The sequence below is a fragment of the Alligator sinensis genome, unplaced genomic scaffold (assembly GCF_000455745.1).
Source record: "Alligator sinensis unplaced genomic scaffold, ASM45574v1 scaffold160_2, whole genome shotgun sequence".
In the NCBI taxonomy this organism is placed as follows: domain Eukaryota; kingdom Metazoa; phylum Chordata; order Crocodylia; family Alligatoridae; genus Alligator; species Alligator sinensis.
This window is the reverse complement of record NW_005842717.1, coordinates 596719-617466: the sequence shown is the minus strand read 5'-3', so window position 1 is coordinate 617466 and position 20748 is coordinate 596719. Positions and strand designations below refer to the sequence as shown.

General features: G+C 45.2%; 1 protein-coding gene across 1 annotated transcript in view; it reads left to right on the top strand.

Annotated features, from left to right (window-relative positions):
* The first annotated feature begins 3188 nt into the window (after positions 1-3188).
* MAML3 (mastermind like transcriptional coactivator 3) overlaps positions 3189-20748 on the top strand; it is a 148609-nt gene continuing 131049 nt past the window's right edge. Inside the window, exon 1 of the mRNA XM_025216253.1 lies at positions 3189-4793. Coding sequence (XP_025072038.1) covers positions 3189-4793 — 1605 coding nt within the window. The remainder of the gene's footprint in view (positions 4794-20748) is intronic.

Here is a 20748-nt window from a genome sequence, read left to right as displayed (position 1 = left end):
ACCACTCTAAACAGGATGTGAGTTGCAGTCAGTCTTATGGGTGTGAAGTCAAGGTACAGGGGTACCTTGTCTAGAATTAGGGAATAAGGGAATCTGAGAACTCAACATCATCTGTATGGCAGGAGCAGGCTTGTTGGGAGTTGCCCAGTCCCATGCAACAAAAGAAAGGCCAGAGCAATTGACCCTTCTCCAGTCCATGCTGCAAAATTCGCCCTGATGAGGTTCTCCTTGGGGTTTCACTTGATGTTTGATATTGTTTTCTTCGAAGAATGTTCATCTGTTTTTCCCATTAGAAATGTCAGGAGTGCTGACAGATCCCAGGGAGTGACTGTGTAAACTGCTTGTTGTACTGTGTTAAATGATTCGCTCAATTTCAGAAATCGTAAATAGGGTGAGAATGTTGCAGTGTACACTGATCTTTCCTCTCTAGGGCTCCCTGATCATGTCATGTGGAGAGAAATACTGCTGCTGGATGATAGTCCACACAGTTAAAACATCAGTTACACAGAAGCAGTGGCAGAGCAGTTTGTGTTTCCCTGTGACTGAGACACAAGACAAAGAGAAAAAGGAATTCTACTCTGTGGTTGTGTGGTGGCTTTGGGCAGTGGTAACAGGTAGCAAACTCCCAGGCATACATGCCAGCAGGACCTCATCTGTTTCTTAGCAACGTGTTTAATCACTTTTCTGCTTTGCCCATCTAAAAATCATTCTTGCTCCCTCAAATTTAAGTGGTCAGGACCTGGGGCTGGGGAGAAGAAGCTGATGCTCTGCTTAAGGACTTAGATTTCCTTTCCACGTTTATAAAATCACATGTATGGATTCATAGATTCATAGATTGTAAGGCTAGGAGGGACCCTGGAAGATCATCAGGTCCAGCTCCCCTGCACCAGGCAGAAAAGATAACTGGGAGTCAGGTGACCCCAGCAAGGTGCCTGTCCAGTCTCCTCTTGAAGATTTCCAGGGTAGGCAATCGCACCACCTCTGGAGGGAGCTTATTCCACTGTCTGGACACCCTGACTGTGAAGAAGTTTTTCCTAACGTTGAGCCCGTGAACGACTGGTTCCTCCCGAGACTGGAGGGGCACCATTGTAGTCAGTGGCGAGGGGCAAGCCAGGACTGTCCGCGGACACCGGCGGTGGTGTCAGCAGTGTGGGGTGGCGAGCGGTGACCACCTGCAGACACTGGTGGTGGTGTTGGCAGTGGCAAGTGGGAACCACCCACAGATGCTGGCAGCAGAGGAGGGGACAGCAAGCGGCAAGCGGAGACTGCCTGCAGATGCCCTCAGTGACATCAGCAGTGAGGGGGGGACAGGTGGAAAGCGGCTGCCACCCGCAGAAGCTGGCAGAAGCTTCAGCAGTGGCCAATCTCAGGGGAGGCATGTGCCCCCCTGCCCCCCACCACATGTCGCCTATGGTTGAGCCTGAAACAATCTTCTAGGAGTTTGTGGCCATTACTCCTGGTTTTCCCCAAGGGCGCCCTGGTGAACAGTTGCTCACTGAGCCCTTGATGTACGCCCCTGATGTAGTGGTAAGCTGCAACCAGGTCCCCTCTCAGCCTTCTCTTTTTCAGGCTGATGAGTCCCAGGTCCCTCAGCCTTTCCTCATATGGCTTGTCACACAAGTCTCGTATGAGTAGAGAACCAGTAGAAGACCTGTGCACAGCAAATACCCCACTTATGCACTATTTTAAAAGCTAAATTGAGACCTCAGCCATGCGTAGGTCTTGTACTGGGAATTCCACTTCAAGCACATAAAATGATAGTGAAAAATGCAGGCAGAATGTGCGAGAAAGAGAGTGAACCAGCAGGATTTTTGTCCTGCATGGCGGGGCAGGAAGGGGGGAGAGGCCATGAGAGGGGAACTTCCAGTTTCTCATTCCAAACAACCAGAGGGATGTGAACAGAAATGAATGAGGCAATTCTGCTCTGAGGAGTCAGGATAGACAAAGAAAAAAAAGTGGAAAACAGTCCCCAGGAGGGATTCTTTGATATGCTGAAGGGACTGAGCTTCCATTCAAAGCAGAACGGGGACTCCTCCCAAAGACACTGAGATGGGAACTCGTGGTTGCAAAGACTGAATTTGAAATTGTGGGAAAGAAGAAAAAACATAATTTGAGAAATTCTGCTTCGGGGGGAGGGTTGGGAGCTAAATATCCATGATCTTCATAGATGTAAAACGCTTAAAAATGATAAGATCTTCAGTATTGTGTCCTCTATTGTTCTATATCAAGGATGCAAACATGTCCAGAACAGGCATACTGGAGTTGTGACGTCTCCACTTCCTGTCTCCCTGCACTATTGTTTTGCATGAGCCAAGGAAGGACTGCTTTTGTTAGCCTGGTGCATAAGCAGTGGACTTAATATTTTGTGTAATGGAATAGAACTGTAGATAGCTGAATTGGTGGAATATAAGTGTTTCAACCTAAATGTACCTGGCTTATTTTTGATAGAATTCATGGAAGCTAATGTGGTTGCTTTTGTATACTGCTAAATGAATGTTGCTGTTATTTTTACAGTATTCGTGGCTTACTACTTTTGTTAGCACCAGTGTTGAAACAGTTTCCTATAATTCTGCTCCTTTTTGATCAATGAATCAGTTCAACATCATATAAAGTGATGAACATTTTTCTGTTTGTTAGAATAAATATGTTTTTCCCCACTTAAGAGAGATTCTCTATATATTGTACAGCCCTAATACATAAGGACAGAGGGGTAAAAGGACAGAAAACAGCACATATATTTTGAATACCAGCATTCATACTATATCTATTTCTCTCAAAACATAGACTCAAAAATGACTTGTGCATTTTAGCATCTCCATTTTTGGGTGTCCAGCTTCAGGACTCTTGAAGAGGCTAGATTTTCAGAAGACACAGACTCAATACTATTGCAAGTGAAGCTCCTTCAGGGTATCTCAGCAGTGTTGGGAACCCAAAAATGGAAGCCCCCCAAATCCCTAGTCACATTTGAAAATCTTGGCTCAGATCTTTATAAGTCTGATATAGCAGCTGAACATTCATAGCAGTGTCCTTCAGGTAGCACGCTATGCAGTGGTCCCCCAATAGACATGATCCTAGACCTCATACTCAGGTTGAGCTCCCTTGTTACAGGTCCTCTTTTCTGAGAAGTCTGACTTCAAGGCATATGAAGGAAGCTAAGGAATCTTTACTGAGAATTTCTAAAATGTGGTATGCAAGGGGGAAAATTATTGTCACACAATCTGCAGCATGCTTTGTTTGAAAGAAATTTGTGCAAGTGCCTTATTTGGATTTTCTTTTTTCTTTCTTTTTCATTCAAGCTACAAGAGACAGTAAAGAGGAAGTTGGAAGGTGCTCGCTCGCCCCTCAATGGAGAACAGCAAAATGGTGTCTGTGATGGTAGCTTCTCCCCAACCAGCAAGAGGATACGGAAGGATGTACCAGGAATTGATGCAATCAACAGCTTGCCCAATAACTTGCCTATACCTTCTGTTTCTCCTCTTCACCAGCTTGACATGAAGCCTTCTTTACCCCTGCAGAACAGTGGGACACATCCTACTGGGCTGGAAGACTTAGGTAAAAATGGCGGACTTCCAGAGATAAAGCTGCCAGTTAATGGTTGCAGTGAAATTGAGGAAAGTTTTAACATCCTGCAAAATAAGGAGCTAAAACAAGAACCTTTGGATGACCCTACATGCATAGACACTTCTGAAACCTCCCTTTCAAATCAAAATAAACTCTTCTCAGACATTAATCTGAATGATCAAGAGTGGCAGGAGCTAATAGATGAGCTAGCCAACACTGTTCCAGAGGATGATATACAAGATTTGTTTAATGAAGACTTTGAAGAGAAGAAGGAACCAGAATTTCCCAGGCCTGCCACTGAGATTCAAGAGAGTGCAAGCATTAAAAGCGATCCGTCTCATTCTCCATTTGCTCATGTACCTCTGGGATCTCCCCAGGTGAGGCCTTCTTCTTCAGGTCCTCCATTTTCAAATGTCTCCACAGCTTCTAGTATACCTTCTGTTTCCAGTGCTCCTGCAGCTCCAGTCCCTGCCAGCTCACCAGCAAATTGTGTTGTTCAGTCACCCCAAACTCCCAACCAGGCCCATACTCCAGGCCAGTCTCAGTCACGATCTGGAAATGGTTACCTTATGAATCCAGCAGCTGTAACAGTGGCGGGTGCAGGGCCTGGTCCTGTGACTATACCCAGTGCTGACTTATCTCCAGCTGAACAGCTGAAACAAATGGCAGCACAGCAGCAACAAAGAGCTAAACTCATGCAGCAAAAGCAGCAACAGCAACAGCAGCAACATCCAAATCAAGCATCAAGCTGGTCACCTGTTGGGCCTCCATCTAGTCCGTACGGAGGGCCCTTCAGTGCAGACAAACCAAATAGTCCAATGATGTATCCCCAAGCCTTTAACAACCAAAACCCAATAGTGCCTCCTATGGCAAACAATCCACAGAAGACCACAATGAATAACTACCTCCCTCAAAATCACATAAATATGATCAGTCAGCAGCCAAATAACTTGGGTACAAACTCCCTAAGCAAACAGCCCAATATGCTTACTTATGGCAACACTAAACCTCTGACTCATTTCAATGCTGAGTTGAGTCAGAGAATGACTCCACCCATGGCCAATCCCAACAAGAACCCCATGATGCCATACATACAGCCACAGTCCCAGCAGCCACAGATGCAAGCTCAGATGGCGCACCTGAGTGAGGAACAGAAGCGCATGCTTATCATGAAGCAGAAAGGAATGATGACTCAACCAATGGCATATGCAACACTTCCCTCCCTTAGTCAGGTAAGTGTAATACCTGTTGAACGTACACTTTGTGAGCAACTTTAGTCCAAGAAAAAGTTTCAGCAACTGACTTTCTCTCTGAGGGGATGAGTTCAGTTTCAGTAGTTTCCTGTTTTCATTGTCACATAGGAGCTTGGTCCATTTATGAAAGGGGTTATATGCTATGGATGTCTGCAGTAGGAAAGGATTGGACTTGATAGCATAGGTGGTCCTTTCTGGTCCTGCATTCCTGGATGTGCGTGTCTGTCCTGTGGTGACATTCTTCCAGTGTTTCCAGTGACTAGGGCCAATCAGGGGGCTTTGGAGAGGATTGATTTTGAGATCTTTTCTCTTTTGAGAGCTCATTTCCTGCCTTCTGTAACTTTCCAACCTGTAGCACTGTGCTGTTTAACTTACACAAAGTTGTTGCATTGTAACAGAAGGTGTTAGCAGAGTCACTTTTTCCATAGCGTTGGAGAAGAGGAGGAGGAATCTGGGCAACTCTGAACAGAATCGTCAGCGGTGCATGGTTCAGTGGCATGAATTATCAACAACAACAGCCTTCTGGCTGCTCCTTCTGACTGCCCATGAGCAACCTCAGCTCCCACTTCTGCAAGTAAATGTAGCAGTGAAAGGCATTTGGCACCTCTTAGAATCAGGTCCAAAATGAGATTATTTCTGACAAGACATCCAAGTAGACCTCAGTGATGTACTTCTTGTAATTGTACTTCCATTTTCAAAATGCCTGCAGTCTTCTCTAGTGACTTGCCGTCTGATTTAGGTCTTCAGGAGAAACAATTTTGCATTACCTTCTCACTCTTAAACTCCAGGCTCACTATGTGGGGCTGTTGGTGCTAGGTCTGTGGGACAGAAGCAGATGGATCTCAGTTAGTTAATGTAAGTAACAGTTATAGCAGTCGCATTTTGTACCAGACCATAAGCCCCTCATTCATGTTCAGTAAAACTACCTGCATGAATAACTGATCACCAGTGTGAAGGAGGAGGGCATGTATGCACACTTCAGGTGTTGTTTTGTTCATTTTAAAAAGGACCAAACAAAACAATCATTTCTTTTGTAACTGAGCCAGGCTTACAATGAAGGTGATACCTCTTATGGAAATCCTACCCCTAAAGTGTGTCAGGAATTATGATGTAATGACACACTAATAGAATTGTCCATTGTTAGTTTTAGTTCAAAGAGCTTTTTACCACATTAGCTATTTCCACATTGCCTACAATAAGCTCTTCCTTTTGAGCATGGCTTCAGATAATGGTGACTCACATCACTAATGCACGTGGAGATACGGCAGTGTTCCATATTTCCTGGACGTGGTGAGTTTGGGAATTTACCCCCAAGAGAAACTTGTCCTTTTCACCTTAGAGTGGGTCACATAATTGTTAAGGTGAGGAGGTGCAGAGAAAAAAGCAGTGAACCAGTGCCTTCTGGGGTTTGGTTCACAATGGCTGGAGACAGCTCAAAAATGTGCCTTTCTGTTCTTAATAATGAATGTCTCTTGCATTATAAATAATAGGCCTAGTCCCTCTGCTTTTGGTGAAGTCTTCTCCTGAAAAACAATAAGGCACTGATATCACAATCAGCCACTCTAACCTGAACTACAGCATCCCCTGTCCCAGCTGACAAGAGAAAGGACGTTTAACCAATGTAATGTTCTATGGCAGTGATTCTCAGCCAGGGTGCTGCGGCACCCCAGGTGCCTGGAGATCTTGTCAGAAGTGTCATGGGGTGCCACGCAGCATTAGCACTGTTAAGTGTACAAACATTTTTGACAAGACTAAACCCGAGATTTCCAACAGGAATCCATAGTGTTAAAAACATTCTGACCTGCTGTGGTCTTTCTGATTTCTTTGCAACAAAAGAATTGCTCCGTTACTTTTCTGTACTGAAAAATTAGTAAAAATGAAGAGCTGGCACTTCCTGAGGGTATCTTGAGTGTAATGAGGGTTTCCTTGAGTCTAAAAAGGTTGAGAACCACTGCTTTGTGGTTTATTTCAGAGGTGCTCAACCTCCAGCCCATGAAGCTCCCCACGGGCTGCGAAATTTGGTGTCAGGGCAGCAGTGGCAATTAATACTGCCTCCCTGCTCTGCCACGGCCAAAATCCCAAGCCCCACAGCCATGACCCTCCCACTACATGACCAGATCAGGGCCAGGCAGCACTCCCTTCCCTTTGCACAGCAGGGATGGGGCCAAGCTGTGCTCCTTTCTTCCTGTGGGTCTGGGCCATGCCCCCTCCACCTGCACAGCTCGTTTGGGTTGGGTCATGCCCCCTTGTCTCTCCTCAGGGTCTCCTTCTCTCTGGCCACGTTGGAGCCAGGCTGTGCCCCCTTCCTTCCATAGGGCCAGGCTATACCTCCTTTCCCCATGGGCTGAATTGGGGCCAGGTCATTGCTCCCTCCCTCCACCAGGCCAGGTTGGATCTGGGCCAAGCCCTTTCCCCAAATGGCTGGATCAGGGATGGGCTGCCCCTCCACCCTGCTGTGTGGCTGGATGGAGCCCTGTCACGCATGCCCGGGGCACTGGACTGGGTCCACCAATCAGATCCATCCCACAGAGGGGCCAGACACTGCCCATCCAAGCCCCACGGACAAAAAGGTTGAGCACCACTGGTTTATTTTATTGGGTATTTTACACCTGTTTAACTCAAATACCTCACAAGCCATTAGGAAAAGAGTAGTCTCTGTAATAATACCTCTCCCCTTCACTCAAAGGTTGAGAAATACGTGGCTGTGCTTTAAGCTTGATGGGATATCAGTATCCTGCTGTAGTTCACCAGCAAGAATAGGTAACTTCAGGCTTCCTATCCTGATGTTACCAAGGCTTAAAAAAGCAACAGAAGAAGCTGTTAAAACAAGTAAAACATTGAAACCATTTTCATACCTTATAAAGAAGTCATTTGGGGTAAAAGTAGGTGGGGGGGTTTAGCAGACCATTCAGTTCACCTTTGAATGACTCAACCAGAAATAAGGACCTATTGCTTCCATATGGGAAGGTCCATCCAGTCCCAGTGGACCAATTTAGATTCATGTGCAGGGAAGGATCAGTTAGCTGAGGAAGGTGATAAAACAGATATGTAGCTAAAATGTATGTCCCAGTTCTTTCCCTTGCTGCTCACCTTAAATGTATTTTTCTGTGGACACCTTAAAAGCTGTTGTTATGCTGTGGCCTGCTCAGGCAGCAATAGATTGATTCTTACAATGATAGGAAAGATCTGTTGATTTTAATAAACCTGATCTACAACAATGCAGTCCTTGCTATTCCAACTACTGGAGGATACAGAGAGAATCAGTTGCAAACATCTCTTGGATTGGATGCATTGCATATTGTAGGTAAAGTGTTAGAAAAATTCTTACTTTGTTTTTGGAAGAAACTTGAAATGCAAATATGTATGAGCATCCCTCCACAGGTTCATCATTGTTACTCTGCCATTATGGCTTCTCTCACTCTGACTTGCATATAAAAGTTTATAAGTTTTGTAAGTGACATCAGGCTTATTAAAAAAACCCAACAACCTAAAAACATACTGTAAACAAGAGAAAGTGCTTTAGTAGCTGGGTCATATGACCAGTAATGTGCATATATTAGTATCATATGACTAGAGGAGATTAATTAAGAAACTATTTAAGGAACATCTTATATTTATGTACCAAAATTTTGAATTTCACTTGGCCTGAGAGTTTGGGTGTAAATAAGTTTATCTGCATGCCTGAAATACATACGCATCAACATCTATATGCACTTAGCATTTTCATAATTTTCTGTGTATTACAGAGATGACATTTTGTCAGCAGAGTTGGGACCATATAAACAGTCTGTGTAAGAGGTAACTAGCAAATGACCCTGTTAACGTGTCAGTGAATGGCTGCTGCTTTGGGCTCGTTTCCTGGGCTTTGTTGAACCGTATTAATTATGTTAAAAAAGAAAGGTGTGCAGCTAGATGAGGAACCTATTTAGCTCAACATAAACATGAGTAATTGGACAGTTGGCAGACTGCTAAATTGGTGGTCTAGTGAGAGAAACTAGCATGACAAACATTATTTCTGTATGCATAACAGCAGTAAAATTTCTCTAAATAATTTCTTTTATTCAGTTAAAAGTATGAAGAAAATAAAAACTGGAAAGGCGAGAGCTGTCAGAAGTTAGTGAATATGAGAAGGCCAAACAAAATAGAATTCTCTGTAGGTGTAAAAAAATAAACTCAAACTGTGACTCTTTACCCCCATGAGGTTATAAAGATACACTATTTTAGTTTCTATTGAAAAAATTAATTGCCTCGTTTGAAGTTGGAGGTAGGTGGGAGAGGATAAAAAATAAGATATAGAAAGAATCCCTTAAAATTCACTTCTTTATATTTGTGTTTCAACTCTGAAAATATGTAGTTGATTTTATTGGTCTTAATTTTGTGTATGATTGAGAAATGGGACTTCATAGCCATATAATACTTTAAAGATGCAATTGACTTGGTATTTTAGGTGGGAAAAATGCTTTCTCCCTAGCATTCTGAAAGGTATCTTTACTTTCTCTTTACGGTTGTCTTCTGGTTTGCATATTATATAGATCATTGATTTACATGTTGGTAGTTTCACTGTGGGATCTACAAATAGAGAAGATCCCTGAACTTTCTTTGGTGCTTCAGACTATGGCAAAGGCAGAGTTGTCATGCACATGTAGTGCTTTGAGAAAACACCGGCTGCAATAGCAACTTCGTAAGTTTGAAATTTTGAGAGGCATTTGCTGGATATGTTGTGAGGTTTTGTCTATACCACAGTAATATAAGTAAGTGGGGGCAACCAGGACATCTGCCCCAGGTACTCCTTTTGTGTGGTAGCACAAAAGTAGCCGTGACTGCAGCAGCAGCTAATCATGCCACTGCAGTCAGCACCATAGCAATCAGCGCTGCCCTGGGTATTTGCATGATTGCCTTGGCACAGAGCTGCCTAGCTACATCTCTGCTATACTATGTTTAGCTCTAGCCACTGGCCTTCAAGAAGGAGTTGCACTGAGGACTGCTGAAGTCAAAAATCACCTAAAATTCAGTCCTCAAGAATCAGGCTTCAAAGCCACAAAGGACAATGAAAATGCATATTGTTGGATTTTGAACATTTAACAAAGTTATTCAGATAACTTGATAAAAACACCTATCTTCAGTGTTTAATATTCTGCCAATATTTTTGTCATCTGCAAGCTTTATTAGCAAAGATTGATATGTTCATGTAGATCATAGGACCAATAGAAGATAGCAGGCAGAACTGCACTCTAAACAGCCATAGTCATTGATGTTTCCCATTAGCCGTGTTTTGAGGACTGTCAGTGAGCCAGGTTTTAATACATCTGGTATAGCAATTATATATAAGGTTTTTTTTAATCAAGATGTTATGTGGTACTAAGTAAAATACCAAAGTGAAATCCAAAGTATATTATATAAGAAGGGTTGCCTGCATAAACCAGATCTATAATCTTGTCAGAAAAAAGAGACAACAGGTTTGTGTGACAAGACTTACTTTTATGTTAGCTGACAAAAAAAATCACATTAGCTGATATTTTATGTTTTTTCCTCTAATTCTTCATTGAAAAATGATAAACTAATTGTTCCGTTATTTTGCCCAGGATCGACATCTTTTTAGCTAGCCTTATAGTTCCCTTTTACTGTTTCTAAATATTGGAATTACATTGCCTTTGTAATTTCCCCAGTTTTCACAGATTTGTTAATAATTAACATTAGTGGTTCAGATGATATCTTAGTTATCAGGGATCTTGGCTTTCTCTGATAAAAAAAGAATACCCAATTTTAGGTTTTAAAAAAGTAACCCAAAATCCACGTTTGTCCATGACTAAAATGAAATATGACTATATATACATCTATATATAAGTGGTGTTTCATTTTAATCACAGAAAAATGTGGATTTTGGGTTACTTTTTTAAAATCGAAAACTGGGGATTTTTTCCAGGATCCCTGGTTATCATTATCCGCTCTGTATTAAGAAACTGTCATCTATTGTTTTTAGAAATCCTAAGAAAGTCTAGCTGCTGGACACATGAGATATCCATCCAAGTGTCTCCTAGGTTGAAGTCATGCATGAAAGTGCAGTTTTTCTTGCTATGCATTATGCACAGTGAACAGTTTATCCTGTTAGGTAATGAGATTTGGTGGCCTTTAACAGCTACAGTTCCTGTCTTTTTAACAGTTCCTGTCTTTAGTTAGGACTTTAATCCCTGGTCAAAGTCATAGATTCACAGGTCCAGTTATTCTGAATTGTGCGCAACTGTAACAACTAGCAGTGTCTTTGGTATAAAATGCTCCTCTTCTTCACTTCCTTTTTTTTATTGTATCCTTACAGAACAAGTTGTGGGCATTGGACTTAATATTCCAGTCATATGACCTGTGTCACCAAATTTCAATAATACTGACCATATCACATTTCCTCTCTTAACTGAGCACCTGTCTCTCCTTGTTTATTACCTAGGTTCCTAGCATTAATATGTAGACAGTTTTAAAATGTGTGTCGCATCTGTCCTTCTGGATGCGTCTCCGCATACAGCGGCATGCATTTGCTATGGCACAAATAGCAATGGCAAAAATTTGTGCTGCTGCTTATTTCCACTATGCACACCCCTGCATGTTGGGTATACTGCAGGGCAAAATGACCTACTTTGGGGAAACTGACATTTTCCCACTCCTCCTGACTCCCAGCATGCTAGAGGAACTGGATAGACCCCTAAAGCAGAGGAGAGGCTCTGGCTGGCAGCCAGGGCATCTCCCTGGAGGACCCAGCCTCCAGTTGCTCCAGCACACACTCTTGGAATGTGTGCCATGCCGCCTTTTTTTTTGGTGAGGTTTTTTTTATACGGGGATCTCCTGACATAAAATTTAGAAGTTGCACTGCAAATTTGCAGCACAGCAAACAATTGCATGTCCATTGCATGCAGTTTATAGCACCTCAAACAACTTTGAAGCCCCGCAGATTGCACATGTGTGCTTGTCTGGATGCACCCTCTGTGTCCAGATTTGTCATATGTACTAGGCCTGTGCGAAGCGGCAAGTATTTGCTTTGGATTCAGATTCGGCCGATTTGGAGGGATAGTTATTCAAATCACTGTCCCGATTTGATTCAGCAGATTAGGATCCAAAGATTTGGTGCCGATTTGGAGATTCGGCCATAGACTAAACAGGCAGCAGTCGTCACCATGCTGGACACAGCTGCCTCCAGCTGGTAAGTCTGTTGTGGTGGGAGAAGGGGGCAGGGAAGGGGCGTGGTGGGGAGCAGATCAATGCCCCCACAGCGAGGGAGAGATTGGGGCTGGGACAAGCTGCCCAGCGGGGGGGCACAGGACTCGGGTAGGAGAGCTCCCACCACTGTGTGCCACTGCACGCTGCCAGTCCAGGAGGGCATCAGAGCAGATGTGTGGGCCGGGCTGACCTCTGGACGGGTGGCAGAAGGCACTGGGAGTGGGGGCTATGCCCTCCTGCCACTCACCCAGCCTCTCTGTGCCTCCTGGACAAGCTGCAGCTTCGCCCTGGTTAGGCAAGCAGTGACAGGCATGGTGGTAGGTGTGTGCACCTGGATCAGGGAGGGGCCAGCAGCAGGGGCTGTGGGGAATTTTAGGTTGAATGCAGCCCCCCCATAGACTCTGCTTCACTGCGCTCAGTTGAGGCTAGCCACCCGGAGCACGGCCCTAGCTCCACCCACCCCGTGGAGCTCAGCCCAGCGATGGGTGGCTGGGGCTAGCCTCCCGGAGTACAGCCCAGCCCAGCCCGGGGTGTGGAGCGGAGGCGGCGTACCGCCCCCCCCCCCCCCCCCGCAACCAGTCCCCACAGGCAATCGTGCAGTCCAGGGTTGGGGGGGAGTCCCCCACAGGTGATCCTGCAGTCCAGGGTCCCGATCCCACTGCGGCTAATCACTGCACTCACTGCACTCACTTCTGGGAGCAAACACCAGCCAATTGCTGCAGCCATTCCTGGAAGCAGCTGCAGCGAGTGCAGTGATAGGCCAGCGCTTGCAGGGGGGGCTCCCCCCCCGCCCCCCCTGCCCATCGCCTACTCAGTGAGCGTGGCCGTCAGGGGGTGCACCAGCACTCTCGGGGATGCACATGCAGCCCCTACGCATCACCACTGGTGGGAGCCTCCCTCCCCAAGTCCCATACCCCGCCACCCCAGCTGGGCAGCTTGTCCCAGCCCCAGCCCCAATCCCTCTTTTGCCGTGGGGGCATTGATCTGTCCCCCACGCCCCTTCGCTCCCCACCTCTGCCCACCATAATAGACTTACCAGCTGAAGGCAGCGGTGTCCAGTATGGTGAGGACTGCTGCATCTTTAGTCTGTGGCCAAATCTCCAAATCGGCGCCAAATCTTTTTTAATCAATTCGAAGGTTTCTGACTTGGTTCGGACCTTTTAATTGGTCTCCTGATTCAGTTCGGCTTCGGTGATTTGGCCACCTAATCAGGCCAAATCTCCTCCGAATTAAATCGGCTACCGAAGCTTCGCACAGCCCTAATATGTATGACCCCTTAAGGCTGAGGAATGGAGGTGCAGAGATACCTAGCATTCTATCCAGCATCATACAGAAGGCCCTTGACAGAGTTAATAATACCCAATTGCAAGTATTGAGTGGAACAATGATCAGGTTTTTAGTGTTGTTACAGAGTTGCAGGTCATTTGCTTTTCCCCTCTCACATCTGTTCTCTTTCCTCCTTATTTTGGATATTTCTTCTCTTCCCCCCCCCCCCCCCCCCTCTCCACTGCCTCTCCCCCCCCCCCCCCCCCCCCCCTTTCGAAACAGCCACATTCATTATTTTTTTTAACTCATTTCCATGTTCATCTCAGGGTGCAACTTGAGCTTAAAAGTCTTTTAACTAGAATTTTGTCTGAGATAACATTTGACAACAGTTTACAGTTTTTTATTTTGCATTGGGCTTCCTTTTTTTTCCCCATGGTTCCCATCTCAGCTCCTCAGTTTCCATGTGTATTAACATTTTTAATCTATCCAAACTGTTTGTCACACTAACAGAAGTCATGCAACTAGATGACTATTTTTTTTTCAATTTCAAAAATGACTTTCTGAACTCAAAGCTGTCATGTTTCATCCAAAGTTGAATGTGTCCAAAACTTAGCTTGGCTGTACTACGGTAGTGCCAATGCTAAGTGTTCAAAAGTCACAAGACTGTCTTAAAACTTGAGAAATAATATTAGTTTCTTTGTAGATGTCTTCTAATTTCTGACCCCTTAGAATTTATGTTTTCCAGTTTTTCTCCACAGACATATGGAATAAAAACTTTTGTAATTAGATCCATGATTCTGTTTTAACCACTTGATTCAAGGAGCTTTTGAAAAACACCAGCTTGCAATCCAATTACAAGATAGGGCAAAACTGATACTAACCTTTCATTCCCTGCCTTAATTGCATCTCCCATCTCAGCTCACAAATACTAGTCTCTAAGGAGATTTGTCTCATTCTCCCTTTCTTTTATTTTTGCTAATCAAATCCTTTTGCATTCCTTCCACACTTTTTTCCCCTATCTGTATATCTGAGCCTTGCTCTGAAAAGTGTTTCTCCTTCCCTCTCTTTCTCAGGCATTTGGTGTTACTTTGTATAAAGTATTGCATATAGAAATGAATTGTATTATTGCCAAGTCACTAACTTCAGTAGAGACATGGATGAAGTAGTTACCCAGGAAATGGATGGATAGAAGGTAGACCTAATTTGCTTCATCTGGCTACTAAAACAAAGCAGCACATGTGCCTTGTATATTGTATGAATTTTCTAGTAGTACAGCTAGCAATAATAATTAAATTGTCATCACCTTTTCACTGAATATAACAGTGAAGCTGAAGATCTTGGGAGATTCTCTTCTTTGCATAGGAAGAAATTGCCATCTTCCTTTGCCACCCTACCCAACTCTTCCCTTCTCTAATTCTGTCTCCCACCAAAGTCATTGGGGAATCTTTGGATCAGGCTGTGGGTCTAACTTTGGTGTGCAAAGGACTGTAATGGAAAGTGCAGGGGATATTGTGTAATTACTCACCCATTTTCTATGCTGTGTGCAGATCTCACAAGGTTACCATCTTCAATTAAGCTAACAATAAGGAATAGCAAACACAGGTGAAATTGTGTGAGCTTATGCTATACAGAGGAGAACGACAGTTTGTGTTCTGAAGCGCTTTTTCTTGTGTGGCCCTAGTCTCTTTAGCAGCAAGAATGTAACACTGTTATGGATACTATTTTAACTTTTTTCTACTTTTTTATTAATTTATAAATAAATTGGGGGTTGATCCTCCATTAGCTATGAGTAGGGATTTACCTAAATCACAGTGGAAGTTTGTGGTGCAATGGTGCCATTAATCTCGCTCTTTTCACTGCATACCACCATTCTCCTCCCTGTTACTAAGTGGCTGAAAGGCAATTAATGCTACAGTTTTTGCCTCTTGGCCACTCAGTGACCAGGGCAGGGAGAGCAGAGGTGGGGGAGAAGCAAGAAGAGTGAGATTCAAGTACATATTTTACTGAACACCAAGAACTGTAGTTGGGCTTCTGTTCGGTGTTTGTTTCCATCCTGGACACTGTCTTCAAGACCCTTCTACACATTACATGTATGGCACAATTAACTAATGAATTGTGTAATTACCTTAAGACCAGCTACATATGCAAAGTAACTATCATACCATAAAAAGCTGCAGCCAGCTATAAAGTTAGACCTCACAAATATGTACTAACTTTATAGCTGGCTGCTATTGAGCTTTAATGTGCACATATATCAGGGTCTTCCATGGGTCTGGGAGCCCTGTCACCCTCCCAGGTGCAGGGGTGCATGTTGCCCAGGTAGGGCTGAAAGGGTCCCAGCAGCACAGAGACTCAGAGTCCCATAGCTGTGGAGACTAGGGCTGGGGACAGAAGTTACACATAAACCGGGTTAAGTGATCAGAAATTGGGATAAACTTGTAACAGAACAAAAGTTCAGTGCACATAAACCAGTTTAAATATGGCTGAAACTGGTTTAAGATAAATCTGGTTGAATGTAATATCAGACTTCACTGATTTAGGTCAACCCAGTCTATGAAACTTCTGTCCCAGACCCCTTCCTGGTGCAAGTTAAATCAGAGTCCCCCACCATCCCAGCATGCTCTGCAGCCCTGGGCTGGGCTGGGCTGTGCTATCTACTCCAGAGAGCAGGGCTGGCCCCACCCCTCTGCTCCCTAGCTGGAGCAGTGAGGCCTGGCTCACTGGCATCACTGGCTGGCTCACTGCCCCCTCTAGGCAAACGCCAGCTGGGGTCTGGGGCCAGGGAGGGGTTTAAGCTCACCTTCTCCTAAGTACAGAGCTGCTCTGCTCTGCTGACTTACTTATTGGTGGCTGCGACTGTGGAATACGAATTCCAGAGAACACCTGGAAGCAGGAAGAGGAAGTGATGAGCAATCCTGCAGAGTCCTCCTGCTGTGAGTGTGGACTGCAAATCCTAGAGACCTCAGGGAAATGAAAACACAGCAGGAAGAGGAAGCAAACACAGCCCATGCTGGCTACATGCCAAAGAGCCATGCTGTAGTGCCCCCCAGCATTTGGCTTAAGCCACTGCAGGCATGTGGCTGCATTTCCTAAATCAAAAGTGAATGTCTATTTATTTGCTTATTGGTTCAATTTTTGCAGCTTAGACTAACCTGCAAAGAGTGAATCAATTCAGCCTTGGGCTTTTTGACTCTGTAGTTAGCCTAGGTGCCATGACCCATCTATGTCCTGGCAGCTGGGGGGTGCAGCTGCTCTGGGGGTACATAGAATCCCTGGGCCTGGGGGATTGTGGCTGCAGCTTCTCAACTGAGGGGACTTCCAGCTGCAGGCTCCTTCTGCATCAGCAATAAGGCACGATGGAATCCTGCAGCTGGAAGTCCCCTCAGTTGAGAAGCTGCAGCCACAATCCCTCAATCACACCTTCTGTCATGCACATGTGGCATGGCAGAAGTTGCGATTGTGTGGCTCACGCATTAGATCCCATCACTCCATTACCTGCACACGTAGAGGCGCTCTTAGTTTAGAGTGACGTTTTGTGGATCTGTAAGAATGGTAACTTAAAAATAGGCTATTCAGGTCCTGTGTGGGCTCCTTTAACAATACACTGTGGCTTGGAACTAAACAGTCATAAAATTCCTTTGCCTGGAATCCCTCTTCCAAACAGTCTGAATTTGTTTGCATTCTCTCACTAAGTCTTCCTAAAGAAGGAAACTGGACTTTGGCTTCCAAACTAGGCTGTCTTTCTTGTGTTAGTACTGATGAAAAAATTTATCTTACCTGTAGGGGGAAAAAAAACCTGCAACAAGACTTATGCTCAGACCTGTAGTAGCCCTGCATCCCTCTCATACCTAGACATTTGCCATTTAACAGTCTGACAGGTGAGCTTTTAGTTCAGCCTCTTCTTTGTCCCAGCTCAGCCTAGGATGACTGCCTGTCCTTTTTTGGTACTTAATATCCTATGTCTTCTGTCCAGTAAAGAGTTACTAACAAGCCCAGCAGTTTATCAAATGAAAGCAATATCTTCAGGCACTCCTGTTTCGAAGGAGCATATCCTGCAATAAAAATGCCTGATTCTGTACCATCAATAAAAGCTTTTGGATACCCTTTAAAACATAAGTTCTGCCCTGTGCTATTTCACAAGCCTTCTGCATTCTGTGCCATGTAGGTGGCCACTCTACCCCTGCTGATAGCAGGCACTCAGGTAAACAGGGAAAGAAAAGGACACGAAATAGGGGGCAAATTATAGAAGACCACCATGGGGCCTGCATTCCTCCCTGCCTGCTGCTTTCCTGTGGAGGGGAATGTTTGCAGCACCCCCTGCTTTCTGAATCCCTCTTTGTTGTCTCACACAAGCAGCTCCTCTTTCCTGTCTCCATGTTAATTGGTGAAGGCTGTAGATAGTGTAGGGCTAGAAGTGCTGTTACTCCATCTCAGTGCCTGAACTTTGGCAAACAAAGATAGCCAACACTGGAATGTGGAGGAAGTACAGGAAGAGGAGCAGGGGAAAACTGCTGGTTTCCTCTCCTGCTGTCCCTGTCTTTTGAGTCATTAAAGTAATAAGGAAATTCCTTTTTTGGTGAGTGAGAAGGCAGGCAGGGGGTGGGGATGGTGAGGTTTTCCAACTGCTTGTGAAAAGTCACCAGAGCTTGATCAGGGTGATGGGGGAGGGGAGAGGTGGGGGTGTGGGGAAGCAGCTGCAAGGAAAGGAAATCATTAGTATTTATTTCTATTATGGTAGCACCCAGAGGTCCTAATCAGGACCTTTGTGCCAAAGGTTGAAGAAATGCTTTAGGAAGGCATAGTTCCTGCCTCAGAGAACTTGCAGTTGAATTAAAGTTTACATTAACCAAAGTAGTAAGAGCACACTGCAGTTGCCAAAGCAAGCACTCAGAAGTGAGGAAGTGCTGGAAATCGGGTTGGCCTTGGCACCTGCACTACCTACCACCACACGTGTGAAAAACAAGAAAAGGGAAAGGTGACAAAGATGACGCTAGCAGAGCCTCCAAAGGCTAGTAATGTACACAAATGTTAAAATATAAACATCACCTCCTGTCATGCCATACCCCTACATGCTCCTTAACATTTTCAACTTTCTGCCTCCACCCATCCCCAAGTGAGTCTGGGCCTCTTGGGCTGTTACTCCTATTGTTTGGTTCTCTCCCTTCTGTGCCACTATCCTTAGCTCCTCCTCTGCCTAGAATTAGTCCCACTCAATGCTGCCATCTATTTAAATCAAATAGACAACTATCTCTACATCTCCAAATGTTTCCCATGCCCCAGTTGCCCAGATCTTCCAGACCCCTGAGTGTTCTGTCTGCCGTCCCCACCTTGCTATTCAGGAGGCAAAGGAAAAGAAGGGCCCCCGATGGGCTGTGAAGCATCTGCACTATGGGGACTGTTGGTTTTTACCTTTATCTAGTTCTCTTCATTTCCCTTCACTCACCATGCTTCTCCCACCTAACACTCTAACAACCCCCCAGCAGGTTCATGGGGTCTGGAAATGCTGACATCATGGGAGCCATGGACAGTGTTGCTGGGAGGTGTGAGGAAACTGCTGGGGCCATGCGCCCTTAGTTTTGGCCCCATGCATATGTGAAAAGGACAGGCAGTGGTAGGCTAGCCCCTATACATAGGCACTGCTGGTCCCATAGCCTTTATAAAGGGTACTCCCCATGAACCCACCTGGTATCTATGGAAGGGTATGGGGGGAGTGTCTCTCCTGGGAATGAAGGGTATCTATACATGCTCCGGGGGTGGAGAGGGGATGCTTTAATTATAGCACAGCATCACGTGTATTCGGTGTCCTGTGCTTCACAGTGGTAGTGGGGGCACTTGAAGCTCGTTCAGTGAGCTTTAATTCAAACACGCCCTCCTCCTCCACCATTTTGAAGCACAGGGATGCTGAATGGATGTGACGTGGAGGGTGCTGGAGCAGTCTGATTAGCACGCTCCAGCAGACTTGATAAATCGATTGTGCGACATGTACTAATTAGCACATGCTGGAGCAGACATCCGGCATGTGTATAGGTGGCCTACATCACCAGGTCCACCAGGGCCTAAAAGGCTTAAAAGAGCTGTAAGACCAAAAGGGTTATGAAATGGAGGGACATGTTATGCCACCATAGCAATTTATGCAGCTGTGTCACACAGTGGGGTGAGGAGTAGCTGACTTCTGAGAAGTACTCTGCACTCAACATGGTGGGAGTGGATATGGCCAAAGAAGATGTGCACATGCTTGGAAGGAAAAATCCTGTGGTCACTGCTCCTTCTAAAGGAATATTCCCAACTGACATCAGGTGAAGCACATTCATACTTCCTTGGGGAAAGGTCCAACCAGCGCACATGATGCAACAAGAACAGGAACTGAAAGGTCAGAGCCAATGTCCACCAAGCAGGATCCCACAGCAGTTATCAGCAGCTTGTGATTATTTGTGTATTGCATGGTAAAGGAATATGATATGGCAGTGCTCACTCTGTATTTACACTCAGGGTCCCAGATGTCTTCTACATCTCACTTGCCCCTCTTTCCTCATTCAACTCAATGGAAGATGAATTCAGAACCTCTCTTGGAGCCCCTACTCCCTGGGTGGCACTGTCTGATTGTTCTGCCTCCTGTTATCCACTGGCCACTCTTACTGTAGCTTTGCTTCACAAACTTCATCAGTTCTCATGTTTACGGTGATAAGGGAGTTGATTTTGAAGCCGTAGTCAGAGAAAATCATGAACTTTTGTACATCCACAAGTAGGTCCTGTTTATAAATTTGTGTACACGTTCCCTTTGTTGATGCCAGTCTCCTGTATCTGAGACAGGACAGTTTAAAGTTTGTTTTTTGCCACCTCAGTGGAGAGCCTGATCACTTTTTGGGAGGCAAAGAATTGCAGTGCCGGTTCTGATTGTAGTGCACATTCAAACCCTTGAACTTTCTCTGTCACCCTGGCATCCATCCTTCATATGTATCAATGTGAGGGAATTTTCTTAAGCGACTTACCCAGGCTTGGTATGGACCTACTGACACAATAATGCAACAAGCCTTGAAATTCTGAATTCCTTTCTTATCTTTGCGTCTTTTAGTGTTCAGCACCTTGGGAATCTTGGAACTGTTGTTTTCACTCAGTTTCCACAAGTAGGTGATTTTAGTCTCTGCATCTCCACATGCAATTAATCCACCAGAATTTTCTTTGCATAAAATTCAGGCTCATTAAAGCGCTCCCAGGTGCACATCTACATGTCCGCCTGCATAGGGAGCAAATTGTACCCAACAGGAGCAGCCCAGTCCAGGGCTATCTCTACCCTGCTCTGCCCCGCTGCAGCTGCCAGGGGGAGCTCCAGGCTCCCCTGGGTGCCAGCTGTCTCTGCTCTGAGGGCAGCCCCCATGTGCAGGGCAGGGGGGGAGGGGCTGTCAGCTATGGGGAAATCAGGGCTAGTCCCAGGGGGCAGGGGGAGCTGTCCTGGCTTGCAGGGCAG